General features: G+C 41.4%; 1 protein-coding gene across 1 annotated transcript in view; it reads left to right on the plus strand.

Moving 5' to 3' along the window:
- The window catches only part of Snd1 (staphylococcal nuclease and tudor domain containing 1), a 437,644-nt gene that overhangs the window by 20,304 nt on the left and 398,757 nt on the right, over positions 1–18,583 (plus strand). The window contains exon 2 of the mRNA XM_048340172.1: positions 13,391–13,540. Coding sequence (XP_048196129.1) covers positions 13,391–13,540 — 150 coding nt within the window. The remainder of the gene's footprint in view (positions 1–13,390; positions 13,541–18,583) is intronic.

Below are 18,583 nucleotides of genomic sequence, written 5' to 3' on the forward strand. Positions count from 1 at the left end.
AGCCTGGTCACTAAGTCTGAGCTTTTTTTTTTTTTTTTTTGCCAATTCTGGAGTTTGTACTCAGGGCCTGGATGCTGTCCCTGAGCTTTTGCTCAAGGCTGGCACTGTACCACTTGGGCTAAAGCGCCATTTTCCGCCTTTTCTGTTTATGTGGTAGTGAGGAATTGAAATTAGGGCTTCATGCATGATAGGCAAGCACTCTACCACTAAGCCACATTCCCAGACCTCACTGAGCTTTTTTTTGCTCAGGGCTAGTGCTCTTCCACTTGAGCCACAGCTTTACTTTTGGCTTTTTGGTAGTTAATTGGAGATAAGAGTCTCATGGACTTTTCTAGGCTGGTTTCAAACCTTCAAGGCTGGTTTCAAACCTTCAAGTCCTATGTGTGGCAGAGACTGAGAGACATTTTTGGCAGGACACTGTAAGTGGTAAGATATTCTCAATGCAGCATAGTAGTGAGGCACAGTACTGTAAGTGTAACATATTAAATATACTTATACTAGGTGGTACTGGTGATTGTGCTCAGGCCTTGTGTTTTGCTAGTCAGAGACTTGACCTTGGCCATGCCTCTATCTCTATTCTGCTTTAGTAGTTTTCAAATAGGGTTGTGCACTTTTTACCTGGTTCAGTCTTAGATCATAATCCTATCCATACTTCCTGCATTGCTGAAATTACAGAAATGTACCACCTTGTCTGGTTTGTTTGTTGAAATAAGGTCTTGCTTATTAGTTTATTCTAGCTGGCCTTGAACTGTGATACTTGTATCTGTGCCTCCCAAGTAGCTGAGAATATAGATGTGAACCACTGCACTGGGTTTAATAAATACTGTATATAGTGAGTTATTTTACAATGTCCCCTGGCTTCACCAGCAGCAGCCAGTCTGACCAGGATGAAAGGAGTTAGGGCTTTTTACAGTACTGATTTCCTTTTTGGTGATGCTGGGGATTGAATCCAGGGCCTTGGACATGATAATAAGCATGTGCTTATTAGCCCTGTACTACTAAGCCATGTCCTGGCTAGGGCTTTATTTCACTTTGTGGGTGGCATATGGCAAATTAGCTATGGAAAATGTTCACTCTTAAAAACTGCCTTGAATCCTGGCTGAAAACTACTCATGGTTATTTATTTATTTTGTGGATCTGGGGGAAGCTTTGATTCTGGGCTTTTTTTCTTTGAAACATTCCCAACTTCTAAAACTTCTCAAAATGTTTCAACTGGGTTTATTTTTCTCTACCAAATTCGGGGTGCTTTTGCTATTTGTCTGTAATTGAACTTTAGCACCCCCTCCCCCCTTACTGGGGCTTTAAATTCGGGGCCCTGAGCTTGTTAGCCTAGTGCTCTATTGCTTAGGCATTTCTCCAGCCCTGCTTTTTTGCTGGTTATTTTGGAGGTGGAGTCTTGGGGACTTTTCTGTCTGAGCTGATCTTGAACCACTACCTCAAAATCTTGGCTTCTGTGTAACCAGGGTGTAACAGGTGTAAGCCATTGATGCCTGGCATTCATAGTTTGGTGGATGAGCTTTTACTTTTGTTTTGGCAGCGTGAAAATTGAACCCAGGGCCGTGTATTTAGGTTGTGTTGAGCTACAGCCCTTGCTCTGTTCACTTTTTTCCATGGTTTATTTAGTGTTTTTGTTTTGCTTTTTAAAAGCAAACCTTGTTTTCCTCCCCAAATTCAGTTTCTTTACCCCTAGAGTATGCATTTGATTCCTTTTTCCTATGAAGCACTCATTTGTTTTGTTCTGCTCATGGCTAGCACTCTCCCATTTGAGTTATACCCCCATTTCTGGCTTTTTGCTGGTCAACTAGAGATAAGAGTCTCAGATTTGTCTACCCGTGCTAGCTCCACACCACCAGTCTCAGATCTTAACCTCCTGTGTATCCAGGATCACAGACATGAGCTCCAGCTCTAGTTGTGCACTGGTCTTTTTTTTTTTTTTAACACTTTGTTTTCCTAGATAATGATACTTGTTTTTTTCATGTGGAGAGAGGATTAAGTACCCTAGTCACTGTAGTAATTTTCCTGTACCTTTAAGACTCTGAGTACCCTTAGGTAGAGGGTTCAAAGTTCTCTCTGATAGTCTTTTTACGTTCTGGAGTCAGTTTAGTTTTGGTTCTTCCTTCAGTAAGGTAACTAACCCACGGACTATTGCCCAATCTGGTTTTTTTTTTTGGCAACTGGATGGATTTTTCTGAAATGACACCGATTCTACCTGTCAGTTCCCTGTGCTAGTTCCTTTCTGAACTCTTCTGAGTCTTCTGAGTAGCAGGTCTTGATCTCTTAGTACATGAGAACAGCAGAGCTAGTGTCTTATTGGAAGGACTTGGCTCTGTAGGAGACCACTGTCATGGTGACAGTCCTGCTTCCAGGAGCTTGAGTTCAGGGATTGAGCTATGGGTTGCTGGTGCAGTACTAGCTCATGATTCTCATTTCATGTCAAGTGTTTGGAGTTTATTGGAGAGTGTACTGGGCTCTGACACATCATCTTAATATGCCATGCTTTTCTGACTTGTAAGATGAGGACAAATAAAGGTGCCTGCTCAGTTTCCTCACAGCACAGTAAGAGGAGGTAGAGTGTTGGGGAGGAAGGGAAGAACAACCTGTGTTTCCTTACCATTTATTGAGTTACTTATCAGAAGTCATTTACTTAGGCCATTTTCTGTGGCTTCACACAATCCAACAGACTGGGCAAGTTCAAAAGAAAAGAGGCTTTGGCTCACAGTTCTCAACCTCATGTGGTGCTTGACTTGTTTGCTTGAATCCCGAGGCTGCACAGGCCATATGATGGCCATTGCCAGGTGTTCGTGTGTGTGTGTGTGTGTGTGTGTGTGTGTGTGTGTGTGTGTGTGTGTGTAAGAGAGAGAGAGAGAGAGAGAGAGAGAGAGAGAGAGAGAGAAAACATGTACATATGCCCATCTGTCCATGTCCTTGTTTCCCTCCTTTTATAAAGCCACCAGTAGTCAATCATGGGGGCTCTACCCTTGATTTTATTCATTCTTAGTCCTCTGCTTTCCTTCTAAACACCACAGTGCTGGTGATTGAACCTAGGTCTTTGTGCATGCTAAGCATGTACTCTACTACTGAGCTAAGCACCCAGTCCCTCTTTTTTAAGGTGTGAGAGAAGACTATCATTGTGTAACTCCTGGTGGCCTTGGAGCTCTATGTGGTTGAGATTGTCCTCAAAACTTGTGATTCTCCTGTTTCTGCATTCCCAAGTGGCATTCCTCACCATGCCTGGTCTCTTAATAACTAAGAATGAGGGTTAAATTTGTCTGTGAGTTTTCAAAGGGGACCATTCCTATTTTCAAATGGTGGTTGCCAAACATCTCATTTAGTAATTGAAACAATGCAGAAAAGATAGTTTTTCTTTTTGTTTGCTTGTTTGTTTTGTTTTGTTTTGGTTTTTTCCAGTCCTGAGGCTTGAACTCAGGGCCTGGGCACTGCCCCTGAGCTTCTTTTGCTCAAGGCTAGCACTGAGCTACTTGAGCCACAGTACCACTTCTGGCTTTTTCTGCTTATGTGGTACTGAGGAATCGAACCCGGGGCTTCATGGATACAAGGTTCTAAGCCACATTCCCAGTCCAGTAGTAGTATTTTTATTTGTAGATAAGTGACTCATTACCAAGTTGAAGGTGGTTTTCATTTAATGTGTCTTCAAATTCAAGACTGTCTTAGGTTTCTTTTTAAAGCGTGTGGTCATTCTTCTTGGCTAGACCATCTGAGGCTGTTTGCCAAAGTACTTTGTCAAACGTGAAGTTCAGTTCAGTATGAACTTAAGAAGTGAAACTTACTAATTATGATAACCTGAGGACAAGGATTCTGGCCTTGGCTCCTAGATCCACTTTACCAGAGAATATGTATTTTAGCTAATAAAGTAAGAACTAGATTACAGATTATCTGTGTAATTTTGAACCAAGTGGTGGGAACTTTTCGATGGTTTTAATATTTACTTTAGTACCCCATAAGAAATGTGGTCTTTTTTGTTGTACAAACTCTTCTAGTCTGAGGACTACACTTTGAGATACTTCTTATATTGAGTCTACTAGCTCTTGTTTATTGTATTGACTCTTAGAGATACTTGGGTTTGAACGTTGATCCTTGAATATTCTTACCACTGAGCCATGCCTCTAGCCCTTATTTTTGTTCACTATGTTGAGATGGGCTCTGGCTTCCTGCTTGGACATGTACCTGGATACAGTCTACTATGTTAGGCTTCCTGGTAGTTAGAATGATGGATGTACACCTTCTTGTCCAGCTCTTTGTGTCAAACAGATCTCATGAACTATTTTCGGACCAGGGTGTCTCAAACTGTGATCCTAACAATCAATCTAACTAGGCTATAGGTGTGAGCCACCAGTGCCCCATACTAGGCTTTTTTTTTAAAAACCCCTTGAGCCATGCCTCAGTCCTCTAAAGTGGAACTCTTTTTTGGTATATATTTCTGTTGCTTCTCTGAATATTGTCCAGAATTAATTTTTTTGCTCGATTCTTGCTGTTTAAATTGCTGTAAAACTCGTTTTACTTTTTCCTTCTTGTCATAGTCCTTTATATCAGGGCTTGGCAAGTATCTTCTGTGGAAGGGCTAGGTACTAAATGTTTTAGGCTTTACCACCCATATGGTCTCTGTCACAGTCATCCAACTCTGCCATTCTAATGTGAAAGTAGTTGTAGACAATATGCAAACAAATGAAGTTGACATGATCCAATAAAACTTTATTTATAGACACTGAAATCTGAATTTCATTCTTTTTGCATGTTACATGATATTCTTTTTGAGTCTTAACCATTTAAAAATGTGAAAACCACGTTTTTGTTTATGGAGTGAGCAAGAACAGGTGGCTGGCTGACTTTGGCTATTGGCCATAGCTTTCCTATACTGCCTTTTATCATCGTGGAACATTCTTCCTCTGTGTCTCCTTTCTTGGGTATTCTTTTATAATATTGAACTCTCATTCTCTGTTTGCCTGGCATGTAGTGTCAAATAAATATTGCTTTGATTTGGAACAGCCAGCTCATGGAGTCTTTATTTTCTTAGTGAAGTAGTCTCCGACAGCTGCTCTGCTGGCACATAGAAATGGAGATTTTTAATTGGTAAAAAGATTTAATCCATAGGTAACCTCAACTGTCATTTGAACAGAGAAATAAGCTCCCAAATGCTTGTTTCTCCACACAGTATAATGGACTATCATAATTGGGAGACTTCAGTTCTAGTCCTTGCTCCTCCATCCTTGTTATTTTAGGCAAAAGTCACCTTATCTATCTTGCTTTCAGACTTTTCAGCTGTAAAGTAAAAGGGTCTAGATTAGATGCTCTCTTTATTTATCTATCTATCTATCTATCTATCTATCTATCTATCTATCTATCTATCTATCTATTTATTGGCCATTCCTGGGCCTTGGACTCAGGGCCTGAGCACTGTCCCTGGCTTCTTGCTCAAGGCTAGCACTCTGCCACTTGAGCCACAGCGCTCCCTCTGGCCGTTTTCCATATATGTGGTGCTGGGGAATCGAACTGAGAGCTTCATGTGTAGGAGGCAAGTACTCTTGCCACTAGGCCATATTCCCAGCCTAGATGCTCTCTTTATCTGTCTTCTCTTTGTCTGTTGACCTTCTGAGATGTAAAGTCTCCTGTACTGCAAGCTGAGGACCAGTTTGTAACACAGCTGGCCTGAGTCTTCATCCTAAGCTAGTAGAACAGTAGTGCTTTGAGGGCCGGGTTTCCAATTCACTGGCTTTCATTGTTAGGCCCTTTAATTTATAGGTTTACTTCTTGCTACACACACACACACACACACACACACACACATACACACACACACAGAGAGAGAGAGAGAGAGAGAGAGAGAGAGAGAGATATTTGCCCTCTTAAAGTATGAGGTTCAAACAAGAAAGGCCCTGTTAACCCCTTGGTGGTCACTCCCCAGTCTTTCTTCCATCTCTGGAAGCTACTCATCTACTCTGGGTCTCTGAATCGCCTTCCATACATTCTGAATAAATGAAATCATCTCATTTGTGGCCTGGGTGTTGGCCTTCTTTGACATAGAGTAGTATTTTTAAGGTTTATCCATATTGTAGAATTGATTAGTACTTAGATGTTTAATTTCTGTCACACGGTTGCATCACATTTTATTTGTCCATTTATCATTTGATGAATACTTTAGTGCTTTTCACTCTCTTGGGGGCTGTTAAGAAGAATGTTACAAATAACTTTTGAGGATCTGTAGGCTGTTTTCCAAAGCAGGTGTATTACCAGAACATGTAAGTGTTCCATTTTCTCTGTATCCTTGCTAACTGCATCTTATTGACTGGCTGCCACTGTGAGGTTTCATTGTGTCACACTGCTTGGCACAAGCGATTCTCCTGCTTCAGCCCTCCAAGAAACTGGAAGTACAGGGGCTGGGGATATAGCCTAGTGGCAAGAGTTCCTGCCTCGGATACACGAGGCCCTAGGTTCGATTCCCCAGCACCACATATACAGAAAACGGCCAGAAGCGGCGCTGTGGCTCAAGTGGCAGAGTGCTAGCCTTGAGCGGGAAGAAGCCAGGGACAGTGCTCAGGCCCTGAGTCCAAGGCCCAGGACTGGCCAAAAAAAAAAAAAAAAAAAAAAAGAAACTGGAAGTACAGAGATGCAACAGTGTTCCTGGTTGTCTGTCACCTTGCTACCACCATCCTAATGGCTGTAAAATCTGAGTTCATTATTCTGGATATTAGACAGTTAATATAATTGTTTCCAAGTGTTGTTTTTCACTTTTATTTTTCTTTGCTCTTCTTTTTTGGCAGTGCTATGCATTGGAGCCAGGGTCTAGCCATAGTAGGTAAGCACTGTACTTCTGAGCTATATTACTAGCTTTTCTTGGTAACTGCTGAAGCACAGTGGTTTTAGTTTTTTTTTTTTTTTTCCTGTCAGTCATGGGGCTCGAACTCTGGGCCTGGGTGCTGTCCCTGAGCTCTTCAGCTCAAGGCTAGCGCTCTACCACTCAAGGCACAGCACCACTTCCAGTTTTCTGGTGGTTAATTGGAGATAAGAGTCTCATGGCCTTTCTTGCGCAGGCTGGCTTTGAACCGAGATCTTCAGATCTCAGCCTCCTGACTAGGTAGGATTACATGCAGTAGTTTTAGTTTTGATGAAGCCCAGCTATCCTTTTTGTTTGTTTATGGTTTTATTGTTGTTGTTGTCATGGGCTTGAATTTTGGGCCTGGGTGTTGCCCTTGAGCTCTTTTGCTCATGGCTAGCACATTGACCTACAACTCCACTTCTGGTTTTTGAGTGGTTAATTAGAGATAAGAGTCTCACTGGGACTTTTCTACCTGGGTTGGCTTCAAACTGTGATGTTCAGATATCAGCCTCCTGAGCAGCTAGGATTTCAGGCAAGAGTCACCAGTGCCTGGCTGTTGATTGTATTTTGTGTCATGCAAGGTCATGAAGATTTACATGTGTGCTTTATTAAAAGACTTGTTTATTATTATTATTATTGTTGTTGTTGTTGTTGTTGTTTTGGCACTGGGGCCTGAACTCAGGGCTCTGTACTCATTTGGCTTTTTTCTACTCAAGGTTAGTGTTCTTCCACTTGAACCACACCTTTAATTCTAGCTGTTTCTTTTTTCCCCTGATGAAGTGAAGAATCTCTTGAATTTGCCTGCTTATGCTGTCTTTGAACCATGATCCTTTGATCTCAGCCTCTTGAGTAGAATTATAGCATGATCTACCAGTGTCTGGCAAGATTTTCATAGTTTATGTGTCTGCTTCTGCTTCTACTGCCTCCTCTTCCTCTTCCTCTTCTTCCTATTCCTCCTGTTCCCGTCCTCCCCTCGCCTGGGTGCTGCCCTTGAACTTTTGGGCTCAAAGCTAGTGCTCTACCACTTGAGCCACTGTTTTACTTTGGGCTTCTTGGTAGTTAATTGGAGATAAGAATCTCATGGACTTTCCTGCCTCCTCTGGCTTTGAAATATGATCCTTAGATCTCAGCCTCCTAAGTAGCGATGTCTAGTTCTGATCCTTTTTGAGTTGAATTCCCCTTTGTAGACAATGTAGGATAGATAATATATCTGATTGTTTTGCCATTAATTTGTTGAAAGGGCTACTCTTTCTGCACTAAATTTCTTAGCACTTTGGTTAAAAGTAGACTGTAATTGTATGGATTTATTTTGGACTTTCTTTTTGTAATATCCATCATCCAGTGTCTGTCTGCCCTGGTCTTTTCTAGTGGTTTTTCATATTGGCAGTTGTTACTGTTGACATTTACCTAGTAAGCCAGTCCTCACTGCAGAGCTAATATACTATGCTCAGGCCAGAATAATTTTTGCTCTTGGACTGGAAAACATGATAGCCCTGCTGGTAAACCTAAGACTTTTTTCCTATAGGTATATCGAGACTAGGTTTTTGTATTATAGGTATCACTGGCCTGGGAGTTAAAGTGTTAAATGCACCAAATCGCTTGAATCTAGTGAAGATTTAATGTGGTGTTGCTGTTGCCAGGCAACATGTTAGTAGCTACCCATCTAGTGTTTCATTGTAGGTAAATCTCCCTTTAGCCTGTCAGTTGAGTTTGAACATTTTGACTCCCCATTTTCCTTCTCAGCTGCCTTGGTTCAGCCTTTGTAGCTGTCTTACTCATGCCCCAAAGCCAGGTCCTTTGAATCACACCGCATCCTTCTGCAACCTTTATTGGCAGAGATGAGAAATGCCTAATCCATAACCTCAATCAAAGTGACTCATTGTGACAGCTGGTTTCATAAACCTTCCACTTTATCAGGTAGTCCTAAGATCGTTTTTCTAGACTATGTCATTTTATTAATCTAATTGGATAAAGCAGCAACCATATGACTTGTTTTCTATGCCCTATAAATTAGCAATTAAGGATAATTACCGCATCCATGGAAGTTTGCAACGTGAATCAGTCAGTACTGCTTTGGCAGATCAATTACCCGTGACAGTTTTTTCTCAATCTTAACACAATTCTGAGATTAAAATTCTGATAAATGACATGTTTTACCTGCTTATGGTATTTACCATTTGTTCCACTGTGGAATATTGGCGTTCCCAGAGCAGATAGTTTTGTCTGTTTTATTTTACTGAAATGTAAAGATTGCTTAGAAGAACAGAGCCCTGTGCATAGTAGGCACATTGAATTAATAAATGACTAAATAAACCTCATCAGTGAGTATGCTTACCAAAAGAACCAATGTAGATGTCAGATGTTTCAGAAAAGAAAACTGACTCAATGCTGGATTAAATATAAGTTGATTTATAGCCTCTTAGTCTTTCTTCTATTTTACTTAAGACATTTTAAGCATTTCTCCCCTGAGGGCATTTCCACCTGGCTTTATTTGGTGGGGAACCTTCAGTAGGAGGAGGTCATTAAACTTCAGCAGGAGGAGGTCATTAAAATATTTTCATTGGGGAAGCACTGGAATAGACCTGCATAGAAAGGCAGGGGGAGGAAGCTTTAGTTGTGCTTGGCAGGTGAGTGGAGGTAGCAGAGAGGAGACACATGGTATGTTTTGAACATTTTCAGTTCCTATAAACAGTGAAGGGAAAGGACTTCTTCTCTGCTAGAGATCTTTTCCTTCCACAGAGATCTGCAGACACAGGCTTTTCCTACCTTTCTACCAAGGCCACCAGCTAATGAGAGAATCTATCCCTGTTGCACTGGAGATTGGATTGGCAATTGCTGCTTAGAGTAGCACACTCAGTAGTATAAAATATGCAGAGCAGTTGAAAAAGTACAAATCTTCTCTCAGGTTTTATTAATTCAAGCATATCTAATGCAGTAAGACAAAGAAGCTCTGATGGCCATCTTCTGAATAGCATTCTGGGAGATGGGAGGCTGTGCAGTGGAGTTTTGTACAAGTTGTTTGCCAAAGCAACCCAGAGTGGGAATAGGGTAATAGATACAGACTCATTGCCCCCAAGGATCCAGCCTACCTGGCAGAGACAGGTATTTCTAATATTTCAGGTGAAAGGGGGTTCTTCTCACTATTTACTCTCTTCTTGAGCTTTTCATCGGCCTTTCTCAGACATGAGAAACATGGTTTTCTGGGCAGGTGCTTGTTTGTCATAGTTTATCTTGGCCAGCCAGGGTGAATTCTCTTGTAAGTGGGTCCTAGCTTTCTCAGTGGGACTTTACCAAGAGGCGCTGGGTCTCTTTGGAATGCTTTATTTCTGTTAAAACTTGAACTTATAAGAATTAAGGAACAGACACTGATATGTGGTGTGGTTTGTGTGGTGTATGTAGCTTGCCTTCCTTAGACACCTTTGGAAGGAATGTATGCAAGAATTATTTAAAGAGGAAGTGTTCTGTGAGTGTGTGTGTTTGGGTTTGGTGGTTCTGGGAATTGAATATAGGGCCTTGGGTATGGTTGGCCAGTGCTCTACCACTTGAGTCCCCAACTCCAGCCCCTAAACTGTGCTGTTCCTCTTGTATATATGGTTTCTGCCGCCCATGAGGAAGAATTGAGTCAAATCAAGCTCTTGACTGACTTTTATAATCTATTTCAAGAACTTCAAATATCCTCTGTTCTTTCTTTGCTTTGAAAGATATTTTCTGTTTAGAATCCTTTTATTTTTGAGATGGTTCCCAGGGAATGGGTTCTCAGGATAGACTTTTTAACAAGGTTTGGTTAGAAGTTTTGAATTTCATTGCTTGTAGCATTGATCACAAAGGATAAGAATTAAGAATATAACTCATACCTGGATTAGTCAGACTCTGTGTGTGTGTGTGTATGAGAGAGGACAGAGAGAGGGAGAGAAAGAGAGAGAGAGAGAAAGAGAGAGAGAGAGAGAGAGAGAGAGAGAGAGAGAGAGAGAGAGAGAGATGGCCAAAGAGGAAGGGGCTCTGTCTCTTTTCACCTAAGGCTGTCACTCTACCACTTGAACTACACCATTTCCGAGGAACCCTGACTCTGTGTTGAAGTTATTGGAAATACTGAGATAAATCACAGCACTAGTTTTTTTTTTTTCTTATTGTGAGAGTGATGTACACAGAGGTTACAGTTTCATACGTTAGGCATTGGATACATTTCTTGTACTGTTTGTTACCTCCTCCCTAATTACTCCCTCCCCTTCCCCCTTTCCCTCTCCTCCCATGAGTTGTTCAGTTGGTTTACACCAAACAGTTTTGCAAGTATTGCTTTTGTAGTAGTTTGTCTTTTTATCTTGTGTCTCTCGATTTTGGTATTCCCTTTCACTTTCCTAGTTCTAATACAATGCAGTTTCCAATGTACTCAGATAAGATACAGTGATAGTGCAGGTACAACCACAGGAAGGGGATACAAGAAGATCAACAATAGAAGCTACGGTTTCACATGGCATGTTGAAAGTAATTACAACAGTGATATATCACTCATTTCCATAACACGGAATTCATTTCACTTAGCATTATCTTATGGATTCATAGGGGCATAGCTATTGGGCTCTTGTGATCCTCTGCTGTGACTAGCCTAAACCTGTGCTAATTATTCCCTATGAGGAAGACCATAAAGTCCATGTTTCTTTGGGTCTGGCTCACTTCACTTAGTATAATTTTTTCCAAGTCCTTCCATATCCTTACGAAAGGGACAATGTCATTCTTTCTGATAGAGGCATAAAATTCCATTGTGTATATGCACCACATTTTCCTGATCCATTCGTCTACTGAGGGGCATCTGGGTTGGTTCCATATTTTAGCTATGACAAATTGTGCTGTGATGAACATTGTTGACAGCACTAGTTTTATAAAACTAAAATATGCATATTTATGCATTGGAGTTCCCATGAAAGGAAGTAGATATGAAAATGAATATTTTCATGTCAGCATGGGCGAGTTTCAGTGAACAAAATGAGCAGAAGCAGCAAGTTGTTGGTTGCTTCATGTAGTAGATTTAATTAGAACGGAGTTCAGAAATAGAAAAAAATGAAGCCTGTTGCTTAGGTGTGTATACCTAGCTGAACTGTATAGAAAAACAAGGTTTATCATAGTGGCTAGTGGGCATTAGAAAGGGCTCCCAGAAGAGAGTCACAGAGGAAATCCAAAGATTGGCAGTGTTGTAGGGTTTCAGTTTGGGTTGTGGTTACTCAGTGGTTTACTTTTCTTGCTCTTTAACTTTTGTATGTTTAAATGCACTTCTAAATATATGTTAAGAGGGTGAAATGTCAGCTAGTGAGAGTATTATAGGAATGGCTTTCCCCTTATGCCTTTCTGGTTCCGTTTCCTTCGTAATGATCGTTCCTTTATAGTTTTGCTGATTTCCTCTTCTGTTGTTCTGTTGCCAGAACCTTCCACCTTTGTATCTGCCAACCTTTCAGCAGCTGTTGCTTGTTGGGAAGCCTGGAATTGTGTTTTGGATCTGGTGAAGCCAGTACCTGAGCCCACCTGTTCCTCATAGTGTGTCTTGCCAAGCAAAAGCAATTTAAATACTTGAGTCACTTTTCCTTCTTGCTCTTACTTCCCTTCTATTCTCTCACTTGAATTTTTCCCTTCTTTTGCCCTACAGATATTTTAAATCTAAATGCTAATAAACTTCAGGGCCCTTTCACAGTTTTGTGGATTCTGAGTCTCGCCCTCTTGATTGGAGAGAGGGAAAGGGCCTTTGGGTATGTGTTAGATTTCCTGATCATCTACCCTGTGGGCTCTCTAGATTATAGCACTTCTGCATTTTTCTTTTGGCTTTGGGCATGCTCAGTTCGTGCTGGGTGGTGTGCGTGGGCTTCTTCCAGTTTTTCCCCCTTTTTTCTTGTTTTTGGTGGTACTAACATTGAATTCAGGATCCCACACTTATGTAGAAAGGCACTGTACAACTTTTTTCCTTATTATAGGTAGACTTGTTTTTTTCTGGAAGCCTTGGACTGTCTGCTTATGGCTTCCTGTGTAGGCCAAACCTTAGGCATGTATCACTATGACTACCTTGTTGTTTGAGATGGGTCTTGCCTTTTTCTAAGGCTGGCCTTTAACCTCAGTGTCTCCTGATCCTCTACCTCCTGAGAAGTTGGGATTACAGGTGGGAGTCACTGACTCCTGGCCACCCCTTTTTTCCACTGTTTCTGAGAATAGAAAATGTGGATAGAAATACTAACTTCTTAATAATTGAACCTAAGTGCTAGTGCTTGCTGGGATGAAATTACAAAGATCATTAACCTTTGTGTCTCAGGTGCTTTTTTACTCTAGCCTATTTGTTTTATGGATTTTTATTTGTTTAACTCCTATTTGTATTTTTGGTTCCTTCATTTTTGAATCAAAGCTTTATGTAGGGGTTTCTCTTCTAAAATGAAAGGGAATTTGGTTCATTTAGTCATTCAACACATATTTAAAAGCCTCTAGTGTACTAAGCACTGTTGGGCACTCATTAATGAACATCCTACATTGTGGTGATTTTTGCCTTCAGGTTGCTAATTTTCTCTCTTTTTCCCCCCTGCTTAGGTGCTCTCGGGATGCGCCATCATTGTCCGAGGGCAGCCACGTGGTGGGCCTCCTCCCGAGCGGCAGATCAACCTCAGCAACATTCGCGCTGGAAATCTGGCCCGGCGGGCAGCTGCCACACAACCAGATGCAAAAGATACCCCAGATGAGGTAGGTGCTTCCAGGGTCTTCCAGATGGCCTTTGTAGCAAGTCTCATCTCTTCCTGGATTGATGTGTTCTTTCTTTTTTTGCGCGTTTTCAGTATTTTTGTATCCTGGGACTTTTGACTCTGGATCTGCTCCAGTGTTCTGCACCTGTTCCTGTGCAAACTGATGTCTGAGCATTAGTCATAGCCTCATGGCTTTTCTTCAGTCCTTTCCCTCAGAGTTAGGTTTGTCTTTGTTTTCACTACTCAATCTCTGCATGTTCCTGTCTTCAAAGTCCTTTGAAGTTACCTTGATATGGAAGAGCTGTGAAAAATCTAGATCTTTCCCTAGAGATAACTGCTGTTATAGGTATCTTCTTCCAGAGGTATTTAACATCTACAGACTATCATAGCCAACCTTTATTACACATATTTTCTTCTTCTTCTTCTTCTTCTTCTTCTTCTTCTTCTTCTTCTTCTTCTTCTTCTTCTTCTTCTTCTTCTTCTTCTTTTGGTGCTGGTAATCAGGCTTGAACTCTGGGCCTCTTGCTCTTATTTGTTTTTGTCCCTTGCTCACAGCTGATGCTCTACCACTGGAGTCACATCTCTAGTTCTGGCTTTTTGTTAGTTAATTGGAGATAAGAGTGTCTTAGATTTATCTCACGGAGCTGGCCTTGAATTACACTTAGATCTCAGCCCAAGCTACTGGCTCCCAGCTTATTACATGTCTTAGTGTCTTAGTGTGGCATCCCTTAGAGGAATTTCATGAAAATGTAAAAAATTTATTTTTATTTTTTTGTCAGTCATGGGGCTTGAACTCTGGGCCTGGGCCCTGTCCCTAAGCTCTTCATCTCAAGGCTAGCAGTCTGTCACTTGAGCCACAGCATCACTTCAGTTTTCTGGTGATTAATTGGAGTTAAGAGTCTCATGGCCTTTCCTGCCTGGGCTGGCTTTGATCCTGAGATCTCAGCCTCCTTTGTGGCTAGGATTACAGGTGGTACCTGGCAGTTTTTTTTTTTTTTAAAGCAACAAACATTAATATTTTAAAGGGCGTTTTCATCGTTTTTTCAGTAACTCAGCTTTTCATTGTGCTCTTGTTATGTGAGAAGCTACTTCTGAGCATTTGTCTTCTATCTTGTTCACACCCTGCATACCAGCTCCAGTGCCTGGTTACTTGGCTTCTCTGGTTTGCCTTTCACTTCTTATGTTCTTGTGGCTATGCATCTCCTTTTGGCAAGACGCAGTCTTCTTGGCTTCTACATTTAGAAATATTGAATACTATTTTGGGTATGAGGAGTGGAATTCCTTCATTCTAATTTTTTGTCCTTTGCTACATCTTAGTGACATCGGGCAGATTAGTAACCAGCTCTCCTCTGTTTCCTGCTATAGAAGTGGAGAAGAAAAAGTGAGAGCTTATGGGGAGCTCTTTTTTTTTTGCCAGTCCTGGGGCTTGAACTTGGGGCCTGAACATTGTCCCTGGTTTCTTTTTGCTCAAGGCTAGCACTCTACCGATTTGAGCCACAGCGCCACTTCTGGCCTTTTCAGTATATATTTGGTGCTGAGGAATCGAACCCAGGGCTTCATGCATGTTAGGCAAGCACTCTACCACTAGGTAGAGCCCCCATGAGGAGCTCTTAAAGAAGGAAAGCATTTAAAATTTTCCATCTTTAACAAAGTGTATTTTGTTTAAGTTAAGATCATAAAGCAACATTATAGATACTGGAGATAGAGAAAAATGACTTAACAGCAATTGGTTAGATTCTCAGAATGACTAAATAGATTTAGATCAATTCTTTCTTATTGTTCTCCCATCAGCAACCATATGAGTGATAGTATATACCTCAAGATTGTCAACTAGGATTAAATAACAAAATGTGAAGTGTTTAAGGCATTATAAAATACTTCATAGATGTGAGTTGTGGTAATCACTATTGCTGTGTTATACCAAGTAAAAGAAGATTAAATCTCTTTCAGCACTGCTAACCCAATGGGTAAAACATCATTTCCCACAAGCTCTTCCTTTCAGCTGCACATTGCATAAGTGTGATTGCTTCTGAGAGGTGAAGAGTGTTGGCCCTTCTTGGAGCTGATCAAGTTCATTTCCCCCGAAGAAAGAAACAGTGTAGTCTCTGAGAAAGAAGGGTTTGTGTTTTAATTTCCTGTTTTGTTCTTGAGAATATGGGGCAGAGAAACACAAGGCTAGTTGGGACTTGTTCTCAAATATCATAACTGGAACAAAACAATAGAATCTGACCAGAATTATCCTGGAGGGAAGGATAGCATGTAATCTTACCTGACATTCCATTATAGTTCCATGTACTTATATAGTCTGGTGCTTTATCTCTTCCAGAGCAGCTCAGTATCACCAAGATTCTTGTAGTAACTTGTCAGATCCTGTGGGATGAAGTATTTGGTAGCTGCAGACTTCACCCTTCCGAGCTCACAGTCATTTCTCTTCTCCAGTCTCTCCTCATCCTGCTGTGATTTGGTTTTCATTCTACCATGCCTTCCAAGCTGCTCTTACTTGTTACTAGGGATGCCAATTGTTAACCCAAACCAGAAGACTGATTACCCTTGCTCTTCTTTTAGTCCCCGACTCTCGTAATGCCAGCAGCCCAGCCTTTATCAAAGCCTAGAGATTCTGCCTCCTTCAAATCTTTTATCTACCCTTGGCATTTCATTACTATTGCTATTGTTCTTTGTTCAACTCTGATAGTGTGCTTGGAATGTTGAAATAATAGTCTCTTTGCCTTCCCTCTCCATCCCTCTCCTCCTTTCTCTGTAGGCTCCCAGATCCATTGAAACATAATTTCCACTTATTCTGTGGCTCATTGTTATTCTCAGATGCTTTGCTGATTCCTCATTACCTTTGTGACAAATTTACACATGCCTGAGCTTGGAATATAGCCTATTTGTGATTTCACTTGCATTCTCTTCCTGAAGCCCCTCTGGCTGCTGAGGTTTAACCATTGCAGCACTGGGCTCTTCTCCCAGGCTACTTGTGTCCATTCTCACCTTCAGCACATTTCTTGCCTATGTGGCCTGGTGACCACTTCCTTGTAAGGTCTAACCACTTGAGAAGATATACGCACATTTCCTTCCAGGTCTACATACGTGTCTCTTTCTACTAGATCATAAGCTCTTTAAAAGGAGAGACTTCTTACGGTCACCTCTCTGTCCTTGTCCCCTTCAACACTTGACACAGAGCAGATATGAAGTGTATAACATTGATATGGGTAAGGAGGAAAAGTATCTGTGTTTCCCTTTTGGGGTTGGTGGATTATACAATATAGCAATACCTTTCCAGGCTTTCAATTTATAAATAGAGCACATCCTGAAGTTATTTTTCACATTTAAGGAGAATTGGGAACATTATTACTCATTTGCTTTCCTTTGTATTATTGCCCCCTAAATCATTCAATTGATTATTCTTTGTCTTCTCTCTTGATATCTTCTTTAAATGATACTCCGGTTTCTCCTAAGTCCTATGCAGCTTCACTGTATATCTTTTTCCTGAGTCCTATGGCAGTTGTGTCTCCTGCCAGCACTGCCCAGTTCCAGGCTAATCCCCTCGGTTGCCTAGCTACTCCAGGCAGCCTAGTTACTGTATTGATGGGCACTGTGGGAATTATATATTTATTTCCCACAGATTAATTGAGCTCCTGCTGTGTGTGAAGCTCTTATGTTGGCTTCATAAGTCCAGAAATGAGTGTTAACAGTCCTACTTTGCTTAGAGATTTGAGGATTGGGGTGGTGAGGAAGCAGTGGTAGAACAAAATACTCAGGTGGTATAATGGGATGATTAGAAGAGAGGGAGGAACAAGACATCATGTACCAAAGTAACAGCTTTTAAATTTTACATTGTTCTGGGTTTGATTTTTCCTGGTAGTTTTAGGAGTCTATCCATAAAGAGAAGATTGGAATTAAAAAGTTTTATTTCACAAACGTTAGACATTATATCTCAGTTTGAGTCTGGGTGTTGGAAAGCAGGCTGCCATCTTATACCCACTACTATTGAGCTTTCTAGAGGGAAAGGGCTGTTTTGAGTCTCAGTTACTAAAAGGCCACTTGCTTCTTTAATGGGGCTCTGGGGTATCATTTGAATAGATTGCAGTTATTCTTCCTATTAGGCTATTCTGACTCCGATAAGTGCTTTGAGCATATCTCTTCGTATTTCCTCTGCAAAGTTGTTCGGGGAGGTGGTGTGTTGCCAGGTAGCCTTCTCTCTGGCTATCCTTAGTGGACACAGAAGCCTGGCCCCATGTCCACAATGCTTCCCATAGTACTCACTTGTGCTTGGTGGAATAATGGCCCTGTGAATCTCCTGTCAGGCAGCCTCTCTTCTTAGCTAATATCTCATCTAGTTATAGAATTTGCTCAACTCTGTATAGGACAGAGTTTAAAATGAAAAGGAAGATTACAGAACCCCTATGGATTAGCTATATGTTTCAAGACCTCCAGTGTGGCTTTATCTTATTGCTCAGTGATTGGCCATCTGTAAACATGAAGGCCTAGGATGAGGCTGTTCTTTCAGCGGCACTAAAAGCTTTTAGAGAGCTTCTGTTTGGTGCATAGAAACTGGAAGATTCTCTCTAGGGGCAAGGTATTTGTTTTCTTGTGAACTGACCCTTGATAACCAGATTGTGGCTTCCTTTAGGAAGACTTAGGTTAGCAGAGCTTTTCCAAAATTTAAGAAAGTAGCACCGGGTGCTGGTGGCTCACACCTGTAATCCCAGCTACTAAGGAGGCTGAGATCTGAAGATCATGGTTCAAAGCCCATGTGGGCCAGAAAGTCCCTGAGACTCTTATCTCCAATAAAACCACCCAGAAAACTGGAAGTAGTGCTGTGGTTCAAGTGGTAGAGTGCTGGCCTTGAGCTGAAGAGCTCAAGGACAGCGTCCAGGCCCAGAGCCCCATGACAAAAAAAAAAAAAAAAAAAAAAAAAAAAAGGAAGTAGCATGTTACATGGGCTGGGGATATGGCCTAGTGGCAAGAGTGCTTGCCTCCTATACATGAGGCCCTGGGTTCGATTCCCCAGCACCACATATTCAGAAAATGGCCAGAAGTG

Source organism: Perognathus longimembris, chromosome 2 (genome assembly GCF_023159225.1).
Source record: "Perognathus longimembris pacificus isolate PPM17 chromosome 2, ASM2315922v1, whole genome shotgun sequence".
NCBI lineage: Eukaryota > Metazoa > Chordata > Mammalia > Rodentia > Heteromyidae > Perognathus > Perognathus longimembris.